General features: G+C 37.4%; 1 protein-coding gene across 1 annotated transcript; it reads left to right on the top strand.

Annotated features, from left to right (window-relative positions):
* The first annotated feature begins 1,023 nt into the window (after window positions 1-1,023).
* On the top strand, window positions 1,024-2,826 carry LOC121266891 (9-cis-epoxycarotenoid dioxygenase NCED2, chloroplastic-like). Its single transcript, XM_041170737.1, has one exon. The coding sequence runs from the start codon at window positions 1,024-1,026 to the stop codon at window positions 2,824-2,826; it is 1,803 nt and encodes a 600-aa protein (XP_041026671.1).
* Window positions 2,827-18,161: the final 15,335 nt, after the last annotated feature.

Below are 18,161 nucleotides of genomic sequence, written 5' to 3'. Positions count from 1 at the left end.
TCTTATATATATATATATATAATAAACCAAATAAAACACTTATCATGTTTGGATGCGAAAATAGTTTCATTTTTTCTCACCATTACAATTTTCTAAAATTCTTATACAAAATATAATAAATAATTTAACTTTTTTAAATCTTAAAAAAATAATAATATTAAAAAATAATATTTTAATAATATTTTATTTAATTTTTAATTTTTCATATCAAATTATTTCGTCTTAACTCATTATTCAAACCACACATAAATGAACGTATATGGTGTAGGGTTTTAACTTGAGAATGAGAAATATGATCTCATCTGAACGGCTAGTATTGATAAATTAATCATTATTAGAAACAAAATGTGTAGATGAGAAATAGGATCTCATCTGAACGACTCCGTTTGAATATTAAGAATATCTCAAATAATTTATAAACAATAATTTGTGAATAATAATTAAATAATCTGAAATCAGTTATGTTTTCTAGAAGAACCAATTGGCAATGTTACTAACTTATGCTTGCATTATTGCATGCCGGAATTGTCAAAAGCATATGTATTTCTGTCTGAGCGCATTGATGCACTTCAGAATATATGAAAGCTAGAGATAATGGGTTCGAGTCACGGAGGGAGGTGTGATGAGTCTGTCTAGCTAGGTCCTAAATTATAGTACCCCCTCCGATTATGTACCCAAAGTCTCTCTCTCTCTCTTTCTTTTTAACAAAGAGGATCTTCTCTCTCATATGGTGGGGGGTTCCAAACTTTCAAGCCCCATATATGAAACACAGCTTGATTTTCCACGTGGGCGCTGGTTACGCGGCGGTTCACCCAGGCGGCGGTTTGCAAGTAGAATTTCTCCTCTTTCAAACACAACTCCAGACTCCAAATGCCCTATTTATAACCTCTTTTCTCACCCTTTTCTCTTCAAAACTCACTTCCTTCTCTCTTCTCTTCTCTCCCTCCCTCTCTCGCAAACCAAACCAATTATTTAGAACCTCTCTTGCCTTCAGTCATCATCTGAGAGACTGCACCCAAAGCCATGACTGCTGCTTCAACTCCACTCAACTCTAGTAGTTGGGCTAAAGCCCAGATGCCTCGCCCCACTGATCTGGGCTTTCCATTGTGGTCTATCTACCTGAAGAAGCCCAACAATAGTAGAGCAAGCATTGTTCATAGCGTAAACAGTTCTTTGCACTCTTCTTCGGTGCTTCATTTCCCAAAACAGAGCTCCCGGCAACCATTAATTTCGAAACCTGACAGCTCTGTTCAATTCAACACCCATCAATTTCCTCCACAGTGGAATTTGCTACAAAGAGCTGCTGCCATGGCCTTGAACATGGCCGAAGGCGTGTTGCTTTCCCTCGAGCGCCAACACCCACTTCCCAAAACCTCGGACCCGAGAGTTCAGATTGCCGGAAATTTCGCTCCCGTACCCGAACAACCTGCTATGCACTCACTTCCGATCACTGGCACAATCCCCGACTGCATCAACGGCGTTTACCTCCGAAACGGAGCCAACCCTCTATTTGAACCTGTCGCTGGCCACCACTTCTTCGACGGCGACGGCATGGTTCACGCCGTCACCATTCATGGCCACTCCGCCAGCTACGCGTGCCGGTTCACCGAGACACAAAGGTTTCTCCAAGAGCAAGAACTCGGCCGTCCGGTCTTCCCAAAGGCCATAGGTGAGCTCCACGGACACTCCGGTATCGCACGCCTTCTTTTATTCTACGCTCGAGGGCTTTTCGGACTTTTGGACAATAACCATGGCACCGGAGTCGCCAACGCCGGGTTAGTGTACTTCAACGACAGACTGCTCGCCATGTCGGAGGACGACTTGCCATATCAGGTAAGAGTCACTACCTCCGGGGACCTTGAAACCGTAGGCCGATACAATTTCGATAACCAGCTCAAGTCCACCATGATTGCTCACCCAAAGGTCGACCCAGTTTCCAAAGAGCTCTTTGCTCTCAGCTACGACGTTGTCCAGAAACCGTACCTCAAGTACTTCAAATTTTCTCCGGATGGAAAGAAGTCCCCGGATATTGAAATTCAAGTGCCGGCGCCTGCCATGATGCATGACTTTGCAATCACCGAGAACTTTGTGGTGATTCCAGATCAACAGGTGGTGTTCAGGCTCGACGAAATGATTAGAGGTGGCTCTTCCGTGATTTACGACAAGAACAAGAAGTCACGGTTCGGAATTCTCTCAAAAAATGCCCGTAATGCTTCAGATATTGTCTGGGTCGAGTCCCCAGACACGTTTTGCTTTCACTTGTGGAATGCCTGGGAGGAACAGGAGTCTGAAGAGGTCGTGGTGATCGGCTCATGCATGACACCGCCGGACTCTATTTTTAATGAATGCGATGAGAGCTTGAAAAGTGTGCTCTCTGAAATCAGGTTCAATTTGAAGACTGGAGAGTCGGCGCGGAGATCGATAATTTCGGCCTCCGAGCAGGTGAACCTAGAGGCCGGGATGGTGAACCGGAACAAGCTTGGGAGGAAAACAAGGTACGGTTACCTCGCCATTGCTGAACCGTGGCCAAAGGTGTCCGGGTTCGCCAAGGTCGATCTTTCAACTGGGGAGGTAAAGAAGTATTTATACGGCGATAAAAGGTACGGCGGAGAGCCATTTTTCTTGCCAAGAGACCCCCATTCAGAAAAGGAAGATGAAGGGTATATTCTTACTTTCGTCCACGACGAGACGACATGGAAATCCGAGCTTCAGATTGTGAACGCCACGAATTTACAGATAGAAGCTTCAGTAAAGCTGCCCTCGAGGGTTCCGTATGGTTTTCATGGCACGTTTATAGACTCAAAGGACTTGACAAACCAGGCGTAGCAATGAGAATGATCACCGTAGGATCCCTAATCTTGGAGATTATTCCCCGAATACTCTACTGCATGCAAAAAAAACTTTAAAACCCTACAACCTTTTACTTTCGGTAGTGTTTTTACTCGATCGTAATTTTGATGAGGACTCTGCAGCTTGAAGCTTTTGGAATGAAGCTAGCTAGGTTTCAAGCTCAGCTGGTTTCTGTTTGCTTTTGGTATGTATGGAAGATCTCATAGATCTTCCTCTTGTTACGTACGTCCTGCCCAATGCTTGCAAATAGTAATAGTAATCTTGTACGTACGTCGTACTCATGTCCTTGTGTTTACTTATAATGTGGATCGATGTTCTACATTAATGGAGGTTTGTTTTTTGCTTGAAAACATATACTGCATGCATTAATAATCTCCATGTTTACGTACAACGACTAGCTGTGGAGCTCATTATATATTAGCTAGCTAGGTTAATTGAAGAACCTGAACGTACGTTGAAGGATTAACCAAAGTTCGATCTACATGGGAGCGCATATATAATACACATTAACTAGCTTATATATATAGTTTTAGTGCGTGGAGAAAACAATAATGGGTGTCGTTTTCGTGGAAAGTACCATTGCGTCATTTTCAACCCTTTTTATAAGTTTGTCATTTTTATTGCATGTTTGTGGCCAAAAACTAGTACTGTCGTTGCAACAAAGAAATAAAGGCAAAACGCTCATGTACGTATTTGCACTAGCTAGCGTTTCCCAACGTCATGCAGGAATATCTTGCGCAGTGAAATGATGCATTTTCAAATTACTAATTTGACGCAAGGAATTATTATTTAAAATGTGTTACTAATTCAATCCATGAGAAGATCATTTGCTGCATGCTTTTGGTGATTTTGTTATTGTTGTGAATGTGTAACCCCCAAGTGTTAAGATATAATAACAGTTTCGGGCTTTATATAAGTAAAGATTATCGATAAAATTAGAATACCGTTCTAATCTTTTTTAAAAAAAAAAAAAAAATCAATCCACAAATTTAGAAAAATATTAAGAAAAAAAAAACTAATGAGTTATACCTAATAAACATGCATTAATAATAATAATTAATCTTCACATAAAAATTAAAATGCATAAGTCATTTGTAGCTACTGTCTTTCTTCTTCTTTTTCATGCAAAGAATATCTGCTTGCAAAAGCCTGCCTGCCAATGGCATGCATGCTGCATTAATCTCCGAATCGTGACTAAGCTTATTAATTAATTCCCTCGATCATATGTAATAAATTATTGATCATTTAGAAGTGAATCGTGATCACTGCTATATTTAATCAAAGTGCAAGCATGTCCTCTGCCCTCTATTCATGCGCGCTACGTCTGATCCACCCACTTGGCGCTGCATGCATGCATGCACGCATGAGAGTTCAAGCTAGCTAGCTGCATGCACCGTACCTGATCTGGTGCCTGCGCGCAGATGATCAACTGCAAAGGAAATTAAAAAAATTTTGTTGTTGTGCTCATTTATCTCTTTAGCACTATCAAATCGAGTCATCTTAATTAATTAGAGTTAGAATAATGATGCTTGTGTATATACATATGCATATACATGATATCTATATATATATATATATATATATATATATATATAGATATAGATATATATAGCTCATGCATATGCTTATTGTCCGTGCACGTACGTCGTACGTAGCAATTGGTCAATGTCTAGTCTTGGCTAGTTAGCTATCTAGTAATTATATAAATTAAATCAACATTTCTTAAAGTTCTTATTTAAACTTGAAAATTTTAAACGAGAGATCACGTAAAATCTTAAAGTGGATTTTATATATAACATATATTAATGCTCATTTAATTTTGTCAAAATATTTATATAGATAACAAAACATATATATAGAGCCAGCACTATAAGAAATAAGACTTTTTATGGCGATTTTATGTCTGTTAGAAATAAAATCGCCGCAATTAAGCGATTTTTACATCGTCGCGATCTTTTTACATAAAATTTTAAAACTAGTCTTTTGCGGCAATTTTTTCACTTTTTACGACGGACATATTCACTGTAAATACTAAATTAGTCTTTTGCAGCAATTTTTCACTTTTTGCGATGAAAAAATTTGTCGGCATATTAAAAAACTTGTTGCGGCGGTTAGTTAATCGCTGCAATTGCGAAAGTGACATTTTGCAGCAATTTTTTAACTTTAAAAATCGCCGCAAATAATAATCAGGTATTATTCAGCAATTTTAAAATCATTGCAAATAATAATCAGGCATTTTTTTGGCGATTTCCAAGTCGCCGCTTAATGTCAAGTGCGAAGTGGGAAATCACGAAGTAGATTAATGTACAATTTACTTTTGCGGTGACTTTTGTACTTGTTGCAGTGATTTTTTTTTGTCGCAATAAAGTATTTTTAACTGTAGCGGCATATTAAAGCTTATTAGCGGCGAATCAAAAGTGCCGGAAAAACTAATAAAATTTAAACCCCACGCCTAACGTTTTCCCCTCATTTCTTTCCCTCCTGCTGTCTCTCCCCCCCCCCCCCCCCCCTTTATCCCTCCCCAATCCCTCTTCTCCGTTAAGCCTTCGTCGCGCACGGCCCGTCGCCAACGACCCCACCATGCCACCACCTCCTTCTTGGGCGACCCCACCATGCCACCACCTCCTTCTGCCCCAACAGCCGTTAGGGGAGCTGTTCGACACCAATCACACCTCGACGCCATCACCAGTCCGCAGTCAGAGCCCCCTTCTCCTCCACGCCTAGCCCAACAGCCTGAGGCCCTCCCTCTCTCCTTTGCTCTATTCGCAACCCACTGCCCCCATGCGGTTTACTACTCTGCCATTCCCTTGTGAGTTTCGATTCTTCCCTTTGTCAATCTCTGCACTCTGTTTACTCCATTCATGACATGGATGTTAGATGGAGGCTTCTTAGTGGCATAATTGCGTCTCCTAAAACTAGGTTTTATCTTTCAAAGTCTATTGCCATTTTCCATGTAAGTTCAGTTCAGCCCAGTTTACGTGTAGATACTTCAGTTCTTGAAGTTTTTGATATTGTTTTTATGGTATAATCAGACCAAATGGTATTTGATAGCTTCTTTGAATACATCTAAGTTATATGATTCACTTTGCCATTTTTAAATAGTCATTTTCATGAGTGAATTTTGGTTTGCTTTAATATGTAATAGCTAGGTTACATGCATTTGAAAATGATGTTTTATTATAAAATAAAACATACCATTTAATAACAACCAGTTATTAAACTGTGCCTTCTTTATGCTATATTGGTGCAAGTGTTTCCTAATTTTGTAGGTATATCGAGATTCAGAATCAACACCAATGGTTTGCGGTGATGTTTGCCAGCACTGGGTGCATTGTCAGTGTGATAACATCAGGTTCATTTCTGCCTTTGTTCTTGATGGACCAACTATGTTTGTTCTGTGCTATTGTGTTTTTTTCCTAGTTTCCTGGGACAGATCATTAGGTAAGGTTAGTTGCAATAGTAAATGTCTTTGAAAATAATTCATTTTTTAAAATTAGCTTCTTTTTTTTTAACTCTGAACTGGCGAACCATGTTTGTCAGTGATGAAAAATATTGACAATTTCAAGTAGATGGAAATCTTCAGTATAAATGCCCCACATGTCGTGGGGAATGGTATCAGGTTTGGTTAAAAAGAGAGAGCATTCTTCCATTTGTTATCAGGTTTTGGTTTGGGGGTTCTTGCATTTGATTGTTGTTTTTGTAACTAAAAATTTCTATATGTTAGGTCAAGGGCATTGAGGATGCTATTCGGGAGCTTTGGAGAAGAAGAGATGAAGCTGATTGCGATTTAGTTTCTAGCCTGAGAGCTGCTACAGGTTTGATATGGTTCGTCTTTCTTCTTCCTATTTTTAGGAAAAGGCATTGATAATTATGCTAAGAGGAGAGTAGTTTTATTGATTTTTTGTCTGTGAATGGTATAGTTTCTTCTATCAATATGAGATAAGTGATCATATTGTGTAGTTTTATGAGACTTAGTATACTTAATAGTATAATTGGAGAATTCAATTGGATGCCTTCCATTTGATTCTTGGTATTGGTGAATACTATTTTAAAGGATTTTTCAATAGTTATTGTGATTTGCACAACTCACAAGGGGGATCTTGTATCTCCATTTTTTAAATCATTGTTAATGAAATATTGTGTATGATATCTGCTATGGTGCATGAGCATTTGTTATTAGGTTTGCTGTGGGACAAGTGAAGCATTCTTCATATGCTTGAAAATGAGTGGAAAGTTGTGCTATATTTAGTTTGAGATGATTGTCTTTGTATTTCAAGATTGCTTTCCCCCTATAATAGATTCAATTAGTGGACAGGACCTTATTCCAGCTATGGTTTATGGGTGAGCAATTAAGATCTTTTCATTATTAATATTGTGCTGTTAGAGCCTATGTTTAGTCGCCTTTTTCCATTCTTTTCCATATCCACTTAAACGCCCCCCCCCCCCCCCCCCCCCCCCCCCCCCCCCCCATTCTCTCTCTCTCTCGGAACATAAGGGGCCAAGAACTCCCTTTAGTTGCAACAAGTAAAGGTAACCATGGAAATGTGAGAATCTAATGACTGCTCAGCTAATGATGTTTACCATTTACCCCTACCTTCCTAAGTCATATGATTCAGTTGGAAAATTTAAAACTTTTGTGGTCTATTGTGAGGTGTCCTCTTTTTTGTTTTTACTAATTTTTTTAAAAGATGCCTTCTCATGAGTTATGTAACCAGGGGTATGCTATTATTCATAAGAAAAAGTGTCGTAGTTATATATGCCTTTAGAGGAAAAACTGCATGTGTTTAGTTCATTATGGATCTGCTGGTAATATTGTTATGAAGCTCATTGTTGGATTCTTCAAATATACAAGAGAGCTCTTGCGTGAGATTCAGCTAGGAATTCCTCCAAGATGCCACCAGCTCAAGTTCTCTCATTTTCCCTTTCTTGGTTTTGGCTTGGACAAACCATCCTCTAGCCTTCTCCCTCATGGTACCACTTCCGTCCATTTTTCTTTATTTTTATTACAAGGAATGGAATCAATTACTTGTTGAATGTGAATGAGTATTAAAGGAGGTGGTGTAGTAAGTATGTATTGCACATTGGGGATAGATTGTGTTTAGTTTTATGGCTTATGGATTGATGTTTTATGAGATAATGAAGCATACTAGTTGGACAGATTATCTCTTGGTTGGAAACTGTTTCCATGTAATGTATATATGTGATGTTTAGTGATTAAAGTAATTAGTTTGAAGTTAATAAGTTATGTTTGTTCAATGGAAAGTCTTGAATGAATATGTATTGTGTAGTATTTTTGAGCTAGCTTTTGTGTAGGAATGGAGGAAGGGCTTTTTACATTGAATTCGAATTAAATTGTGCAACTCGGATTGATGTTTTAAATTTAAAATGGGTGTTTGGATGGAATAATGAAGTTCTTGAATCTTTGTAATGAATTATAAAGTGAAGCATGAAAGCTCACTTGGAGGCTTAGTTTCTTTATTCTTAAGTATATACTATAGTCCTTTCATTTGAGTTAAGGAGATCATAATATGGTCATATTAGGAGTAGGGATCTTTTTTGAGAATCTCAAAAGAACTATAAATCAATCTATAAGGTAAAATTCTCTTGCGGTGATTTTTTTTTTTTTTTTTGTGAAAACCCTTTTCTGGTGAGTAAATTTCGCCAAAAATATATTCTGCTGACGATAAATTAAAATCGTTTAAAATCGTCGAAAATACTTATTTTTGCAGTGATTTTAATAGTATTTGCGACGATAAGTAAGCGTCGAAAAAAAGTATTTCTAGCGATTTAATTAGGCCGTTGGAATATAACTCTTCATTTGCGGCGATTTATTTAATATTTGTGACGACCAAAATTCGCCGCAAATATGTTCCCAACAATTTAATGGGCAAACCGAATGGTCATTTGCGGCGTTTGAGTTGATATTTGTGGCAGAAAAAAATTGCCGAAAAAAGTAACTATTTGCGGTGATTTTTGCAGTTCGCTGGTTTAACTTATAACTGAGCAGACAATTGCGACAAACATCCGGTGTAGTGAAATCCTCGAGAAAGATCAAATCTGGCAATTTTAGGAGTTATTTCCAGCATTTTTGGCTCTGAGAAAGACTGTTTTTCTTGTAGTGCAGCTACCTACTTCGTACATCCATCTTTCTCTCAAACTAGAGCAAGAATTTGGAATCATTTTACAGCCGTAAACCTATTTCGGAAGCCGTTAAATATAGTCATGTTGGTATAGTTTCCCCGTCATTTGAGAGCCAAAAATGATAGTTGTAGTTGTGACTGCGCAAGCGTTACACAATCACTTTGAAAAAAGTGGATATATACGAGATCCACATAAAAAAAAATAATTTTTTAATTGTAGATTTATTTTTTTCAAAACGACTACACGGCGCTTACGCACTCCGCGACTACATTTAGCATTATAATAAATTTATAACAATATTTTATCCTATTTTAGACCCTATTTTAATTTTTTTTTTCTAAATATATATACTGAGGCAGTGCCAAGATAGGTCTTCATATTGTTAGCTGCAAGTCTATATTTTTAGGTGTCGTTTGAATAGTGAATTGAAATGAGATGAATTGAGATAAAAGTTAAAAGTTGAATAAAATATTGTTAAAATATTATTTTTCAATATTATTATTATTTTAAAATTTTAATAAATTAAATTATTTATTATATTTTATATGAAATTTTAAAATATTTATAATAATAAAATATAACATTTCTTATATCCCAACCTCAAAATTTGACATATATGCATTCAGCCGTGGAAATTTCTACATTGAAAAAAGAAAAAAAAAAAAAAAAAATCAGCGAGCACTTCTGTCACAAGACTCACAACCAATGTTGAAAACAGATATAGTACTTCACGTGAAAACCCACGTCGTTAAGACAAAAAGCTGAGGACCAGTATCCAAAACTCCAAGTAAAATGTCACACTAAAGGAAAGGAAATAACATCAGTCAAAGCTGTCAGATGCCAACAATGCCAAGAGAGAAAATATATACAATTAAGCAGATATATGGTAAGTGAGTAGGCTGTCCAAAAATTAGAAAATCTGATTTACTCTGACTGCACATTAATTTTTGCTCCGGCTTCATTCCGATTCTGATGAGTAGTCCGAGTCGGAATTTTTTTCATCAAAAACAGTCGGAGTAGAGATTTACCGACTCCGATTATGCTCTGATACTGTATATATTTTATAAAAATATATATAATATATATATTAATTATAGATATTATATAAATATAACTTATATAGTTAGGTAAATTTAATAATATACTAAAATGAGTAAATTATTATACAATAATATACTTATACTAATTTAGGGGTGTAGAACCGGGCCGGATTTTTTTTCGGTCCAGCCCGAAACCCTGGTCAATTCGGGTGATCATCCGTCTAGATTGAACCCGAGCGGTTAGAAAATTTTTATACCCACCCGGATCCGGTTACGGATCTGGTTTTTAAACCAGATATCCGTAACCGGATGCTTTTCCCTTTGCTTGATCCCAATACTGGCTAAGAAATGAATTTACCCAACAAAATTTTTTGAGATCGATGCTCTCTCTCTCTCCCCCCTGAAACCCTAGCATCCCTAAACGAAATCTATCGCCGCATCCCTAAATGAAATCTATCGCCGCCAGTGACTAGTAGGGACCGTGGCTTGATTCTTCCTCAAATGCTCTGCATAATCGCTGCCCTCACTGTGAGGCTTCGCTCTCTCACCATTGTCTCTGCCAAAGGCTATAAAATAAGATTCACAAGGTTTCCCTCTCTCTTTCTCTCTCGATTTAGTTCGTTCCTGTTTGGTTACTGAGGAAACTTGGGACAAATGGGTTTCAAATATGGTTACTCACTCTCTCACAGTGCAGCTTCTCCCAGATCTAGGTTTACATTTTTGTTTGAGTTCATATCCATGTGAGCATCTCTCACTTTTTAGATGTAGATATGGATAAATTAGATCTGGGTTTACGTTTTTGTTTGAGTCCATATCCATGTAAGCATCTATCGCTTTTAAAATGTAGATATGGATAGATTAGATCTGGGTTTTCATTTTTGTTTGAGTCCATAACCATTTGGTTTGTGAATCTTGGTTGCCATTCTAGATTTGAACGTTTTATGGGGATTTTGAAATTTCATAGTATAGATTTGGTTTGTGCGAAATGTTTCTGGCTTGGTTTTGAAGTTCTAGTAGATCTCTTGCATATCTAACTCATTCAGATAGCCGATAGTGAATGATTTGAATATGTTCTGGGTTGTTTGTTTTGTCCTTTTTATTTCTCGATAATATTTTGGTTTGGATTTGTGTTTGGGGTATTTTTCTATTTGTTTTTTTGGATCTGTTGGGACTATGTTCATTAAACGTTTATCCCTTTTTGGTTTGGATCTGGGTCTGGAGAAATCTGATTAGAAACCCCAACTCATACTCCAGTTTAATAGGCCTCACTTGATCCCTAGTCTCATTCAGGTATGTCTTTTCTCAAGAAGTGAACTTCATGACCTACTGAGATGATTATTTTGTGTGAAGTTCATGAGAAAACTATCCACATGACTCAAACTATGAACTACATTTCTTCACACCATTATTTCTCTTTCTATTTCTCTGATATGAGCTTTAGAGAAGACAATGGTGGAGTGTGAAAGGTGAAGAGAAACATTGTGTTATGCATCTTCCATGACTTGCCATTGTGCTTATTATGCTTTCTCACTATCTCCTTTTTTCTCCAATATATATACATATCAGTTGGGATATGATGTTTTTACTAATTTCTTGATTTTCAGTTCTTTGTTTTCCACAGCTCACAATGAAGATTGAAGAGGATAGGGGCTCGACTTCAAATATTCTTCCATAGTTCTTAACTGCTGCTTTTAAATTTTTTACTATTTGTTCCTTGTAAACAACAATATAAAGTATGTAATCACTACAACAGAAAGGGTCTTTTGGGACGAAAATTTTCGTCCCAAAAGACCCCAATTTCGTCCCAAAAAGATTTTTGGGACGAAAAAAATTCGTCCCAAAGTCGTTCCAATATCACTGTGCCAAAAGGTATTTTAGGACGAAAATCACCATTTCGTCCCAAAAAATTTCTTTTGGGACGAAATTGAAGGAAACCGTTCGAACACGTTCGAACGAAAATTTTTTTTGTCACGGTTTAAATTCGTCCTAGAAAATGGTTCGAACGGAAAAAATTTTAAGTTCGAACAGTAGTGACGTGTTTGAACGATTTCGAAATATGTTCGAACACACATGAATTCGTTCGAACGTTATGAATTGTCTTTGTGTTCGAACGTTAAATGGTCAGGTCGAACGGTATATGGGTTCGAACGGTATAGGCTATGTTCGAACACGACTGAAATTATTTACGTTCGAACGTTGTGTGATCGTTCGAACTCTACGAACATAAATTTCGTTCGAACATTACGTTTACGTTTGAACGCTATTGTCGTTACATAGAGTTCGAACGTTTTACGTTCGTTCGAACGATATCTCTTTAATTTAAATCAATAATAGAAAACCAAATAGACATTCATACTATTTGAAAAAATACATTAGAAACTGTTTAACACTCACAAAAGTGTTAAAATAAGCGCAAATTAAATAAATAACAGTCGAGACGGGCATTGTTCGTACATAAATAGATAATCCCAAAATCCATCAGTTGCTTAGAGGCCTGTACTGTTGCATAAGCTGCTGCATTTGGAGTTGCATCTGTCTTCTGAACTCTTCTTGTTGTTCTTCATGTTGTTTGAGGCGCATCTCCATATCTGCTTGTTTTGCCAATTGAGCCTCTAACTCATGCTGTCTTGCAGTCAATTCTTCGATTCTGGAATTCGCATTCTCTAGCGCTATAGAAGTCATAGATGCATTCCCAAAAGAAGAGGAAGAGGGACCAGGCTTTACACAACGACCCAAACCCCTCAAATATCCTGAACGTTGACCCAGGACTTGTGTAAAAATCTCAATATCACTTGTTGAGGAATTTTGATCTGACGCAGATTCAGCACGTAGGGCAATCATTTTATCCTAGCCATATATAAGATAAAGAATTAATATCGTCATAAATATTCTAATATATTTAATTAAAACAGGTTATAAAACTTACATAATTTTCATGGGCATCAGGATGAGTCCACTCTCCATTACGATCAGTGTGCGATGCAGCATATAATTTTGTCAGATCATAATTAGTATCTGAATCTTGCTACAATAAATGTGTTAAGATATAAAGTCATTATGATTCATCCAAATAATTAACTATATCCAATAAAAAAAATAGCAATACCAATTTCTTAGAAAGGCGATGGAAAGATCTTGAGCCTGCATGATGATTAATCTTCAATTTTGATCTATTTGTTTTGTTTATAGAACTTCGCTCCTGCAAAGAAATTGAAAATATGTTGAAGCAAAATGCCAGATAGGACAAGTAAAATAATTAAATTTTATTATACCTGATATGATGGATCCTCAAACATGTCACAAAGTTTTTCCCACTCAGAAGGTCGGACATCCTGGAAAGGATGTTGGCGTGCATCTTCCTTCTTCTCAAACTTATTATAATACTCATGACACCTCGCCTTATATTTACAGAATGCATTACCCATAAGCTCTTCCACAGTCTTACGCTCCTCTCTCCGACCAAAATTTAATTCGAAATCATCCTTAAAAAAATAGTCACAAACACATTATCATTTATAATATTCTAAATTTAAGTAAAATATAGAAATTTATTCTACTAAATCAATGTTTTAAACATTACCAAACAACGCTTCTTGATAAGCTCTTTAACATCTTGGGGGACTTTTTTCCATGAAGTCGTTGCCAAAGGTGCGTAAGTTCGTGTAAGAGCACCCACATGTGATGCAAGCCAAGCTGCTGGTTGTCCTTCGCCCCCAGTATATTCGTCAGGAAGGTTAACCTTGATCTTACCCACCTTCCGATATTTTTCCAACGTCACCCCTCTAGTGGTGCCTCGACCTTGACGAGATTGTACTGTAGATTCTATAAAATATAACATTGTAATCAATTTCATTTATATCTCAATTATAGGACCTTAATTAATAACTTTTATGAGTATTAGATTTTTATCTTGTTCTGTAAAATCAATCTCTAATGGTGACAATGAAGGAGAGCTAGGAACAGGTGGAGATGGGTTGCGAACTTCCTTCCTCTTTGGCGGCATAATTTCAAACTACTGATACATTCAATAAGTAAAATATTTGTCATCAAGTGTAATGTTAACACATAATTGGTCAATCAGAATCTGTATCAGTTTCATTTGACAATTCGCTCTCATCATCTGTAGATACTTCAGATGATTCAACATTTTCCTCAACTGTCGCATCAACAATTTCAGCCTCAATATCTTCTCTATTTAATGGAATCATCTCATACTGGCTCAAATCCACAAACAAATTTAAGGCGGGTTGACTCTCTTGGTATGCTTCTTGAGTAGAAGAGTCATCTTCTTCTTCATCTTGTCCTTCCGCCTGAGGGATAACATCATATATATTTCTTGGAGAATATTTTTGAACTACTCGCCATTGATTTCCTAACTTCGGGTCATCTAAGTAGAATACTTGAGATGCTTGAGAAGCCAAAATAAAAGGATCATCTTCATACCATTTTTTTGATGTATTAACACTCAAAAAATATTCATCATCACGGACTCCAGTACGAGGATTGCTTAAATCCCACCAATCACACTTAAACAGATACACCGCAAGCTCTCCCAAATATTTCATTCCAATTATATCGACAATAACCCCATAGAAATCAATATTTTCTCCATCATGACTTCCTTCGACTAGGACACCACTATTTTGGGTTTTCCTATAACAATCTCGATCCAGTGTGTGATACCTACTTCCCCGAGAAATACATGCAGAAAATCGAGCAGCGCGTCTCGATGGGCCACGCGCCAATGCAGACAGTTCATCAGATATATCATTTGGATTATTCGCATGCAATTGTACAACCTACATATTGAGTAAAGCGTATACTATATCAAAGTTGAAATTAATAATTTTTCATTTGTTATTGAGTAACGCATATGTAATTTCATTACCCGTTCTTCAAACCATCTTGGGAACTCCTCTTCATGTTTTTGGTTTATATCATTTACTCCTAGTTCCTTGAGCACGTTAATATGATCACTGAAATTGATGATTACCACAAATATTTTATATTTTGTATTTTTTTAAAATTAATGAGGCAATTTAAATTAAGAAAAAGTTATAACTTACTTCAAGTAGTTCTCTATCTCAGGGCAATTGTTCAGCACGTACCACTGAGCTTTCTCGAACTCTCTTCCACACAAGTCATAACCACGCACTGCACCAATTGGACGAACTTGTTGGGAAAACACAGAAAATATATTCTGTTGTCTTGCTCGGTCAACGTCAAAGTTTCTTTCTGGCCGATCAAACCGAGTGTCAACTCCATGGAAATATTTGGAACAGAAGGTATGCCACTCATCGTCAATATATGCTTCTGCAATTGATCATTCTGGACGGGTCTTGTTACCCACTGTACGTTTCAACTTTCCAAGAAATCGTTCAATGGGATACATCCATCTATATTGAACTGGTCCTGCAAGTCGAGCCTCACGTGGCAAATGAACGGCTAGGTGAACCATGACATCGAAGAATGACGGTGGATAAATATTTTCTAGCTTACACAATATTATGACAATTTCTCGTTCCATTCGATCCAAAGCTTCTACATTCAACGTTCTAGCACATAAGTCTTTAAAAAATGCACCCAACTCAGTCAAAGCCACACGCACATCTCTGGTCAAGTACCCACGGATACCAATAGGCAAGATATGCTGTAAAAAAAATGACAATCATGACTTTTTAATCCAGTTATTTTCCAATCATTTGTTCTCACACACCTTGTTAGATTCGAGGCATAACCGTCCGGTAATTTGATCTTCATTAGCCACTCACAAAATGTAACCCTTTCATTCCTTGACAATGTATACCACCCAATCGGCATGTAGACAGACGAACCATTTTCTTGCAACTGCATTTCCCGTCTTATTCCCAACCGCTTCAAATCCTTCCTTGAGTTTATTGTATCCTTTGTTTTTCCGTCAATTGACATCAATGTTCCCAATACGGATTCGCAAATATTTTTTTCAATATGCATAACATCAAGGCTATGTCGCAATTTTAACTTCGACCAGTACGGGAGTTCGAAAAATATACTCTTCTTTGTCCAATTCAACTCATTCGTAGCTCGTTTTCTCTTTCGTTGTTTTTTACCAAATTCATTACAACCAACATTTATAAATTGTGCAAGTACATCTTCGCCAGACAAATATGGTGGGGTTGGCCCCATTCAACAGTTCCATCAAACATTCTAGAATTTCCACGCCATCTATGGTCACCAGGTAAAAATCGACGATGACCCATGAAACATAATTTCCTCCCGTACGTAAGCCATTCAGATTTGGTATATTTGTTACAAGTTGGACATGCCATTTTCCCCTTAGTACTCCAACCTGACAAATTCCCATAAGCTGGAAAATCATTTATTGTCCACAACACCACAGCATGCATCTTGAACGACTTACCTGTTGACGAATCAAATGTGACAACCCCATTCTCCCACAAATCTTTCAATTCTGCAATCAATGGCTGTAAGTGTATGTCTATATCATTTCCCGGTGACCTCGGACCTGGGATGAGCAAACTCATCATGAAATATGGATCTTTCATACACTTCCACGGTGGTAGATTATACGGCATAAGTACAACTGGCCAAGTACTATGATTAGTGCTCATGTTCCCAAAAGGATTAAATCCATCTGTTGCCAACCCAAGTCTTACGTTACGCGGTTCTTCAGCAAACCATGGGTGTTCTTGATCAAATTCCTTCCACACCTGGGAGTCAGCAGGATGTGACAAAATATTATCGTTCCTTATTCTGTCTGATGAGTGCCATGTCATATCTACAGCCGTTGCGCGTGACAAATAATCGTTGTAATCTAGGTATCAATGGAAAGTGGCGTATGACCTTTTGCGGAACATTTGCCTTGTCCGATGTCCATCTTGACTCGTGGCATATAGGACACTCGTTCAATTGCTCATTCTCTCGCCAAAATAATATGCAGTCATTCTTACATGCATGTATTACGTTGTAATCAAATCCGAGTCCTCGTTTCAACTTTTTTGCTTCATAGAAGTTACGAGGTAAAGTATTGTCTGTCAGCAGTGCCTCTTTAAACAGCTCAAGTAACATATTGACTGCCTTAATAGATAATCGACACATTGATTTTATGTGAAGCAATCTTACGGTAAACGACAACTTACTATGTCTTCTGCATCCTGGATATAGCTCACGCTGTGAATCATTCCACAAGCGTGCAAAAGTGTTATGGCCCCCATCATTTAAGCTTGATGTGTCCGTGTCACCTTCATTCATAAACATTCCCGCACCGATGTCACCTAACATTTCCTCCATATCCTCATCGTAATCATCTCCAACAATCTCTGGTTGTACATCTTCATCGATCTCTTCTTCTTCATGTGGAGCTTCAAATGAAGTTGGATATGGTTCACCGTGTAAGACCCAATCAGTATAACCCTTATCAATACCTTTGACAAACAGATGCTCTCTCACCAAGTCTATCTTATGAGAACGCAAATTCCTGCATTCTCTGCATGGGCATCTGATACGCCCATCACTATCACATGTACCCAATGCAAACTCCAAGAATTTTTTAACACCTTCAGCATATACATTGTAATTCTGACCCAATCGATCGCTAACTCTCATTCAACTCTTATCCATGCCTAACTATATTCATTACAAACAATATTGTAATGCATCAGCAAACAACTATGTATCATGTACCAATTAATGAGTATGCCACCTTTCACCGGGTAGTTGGTCCTATCCCGTTCGGTATTGTAAGATCATAGTCGCCAACCTATGATCTATTATCTGTCACGTCCAACAAAATTTCGGCAGCATCTCCCCATAGTTCTCCAAATATGCTCGTTTGGTTGTGTGCACTGACGATTAACACGTCGTTGCACCATCACCGAAACTGCATATCCAGAGAACAATGGATGAATCTACCAAAATCATAATGTTGGACGACAACAGATATAGTTCTATAGTTTGCGAGAATGATCTTACAATCCCAAACTGTCCACTCTGGACAATTCAAGAGTTATCAATCAAGCATTCATCCGGATTGATAATTCTCGAACGGGTCTAAGGTTTATTTTGATGAACAAACAATGCAAAATATGCTAATATATGTCAAACAATAATAACATATTATTTATACAACAA

This window comes from Juglans microcarpa x Juglans regia, chromosome 5S (genome assembly GCF_004785595.1).
Source record: "Juglans microcarpa x Juglans regia isolate MS1-56 chromosome 5S, Jm3101_v1.0, whole genome shotgun sequence".
Classification (NCBI taxonomy): Eukaryota; Viridiplantae; Streptophyta; class Magnoliopsida; order Fagales; family Juglandaceae; genus Juglans; species Juglans microcarpa x Juglans regia.
Note: the sequence above shows the minus strand (reverse complement) of the source record. Positions and strands in the feature narration are given on the sequence as shown.

Coding starts and splice junctions, on each gene's coding strand:
- LOC121266891 (XM_041170737.1), top strand. CDS start 1,024: ATGACTGCTGCTTCAACTCCACTCAACTCTAGTAGTTGGGCTAAAGCC.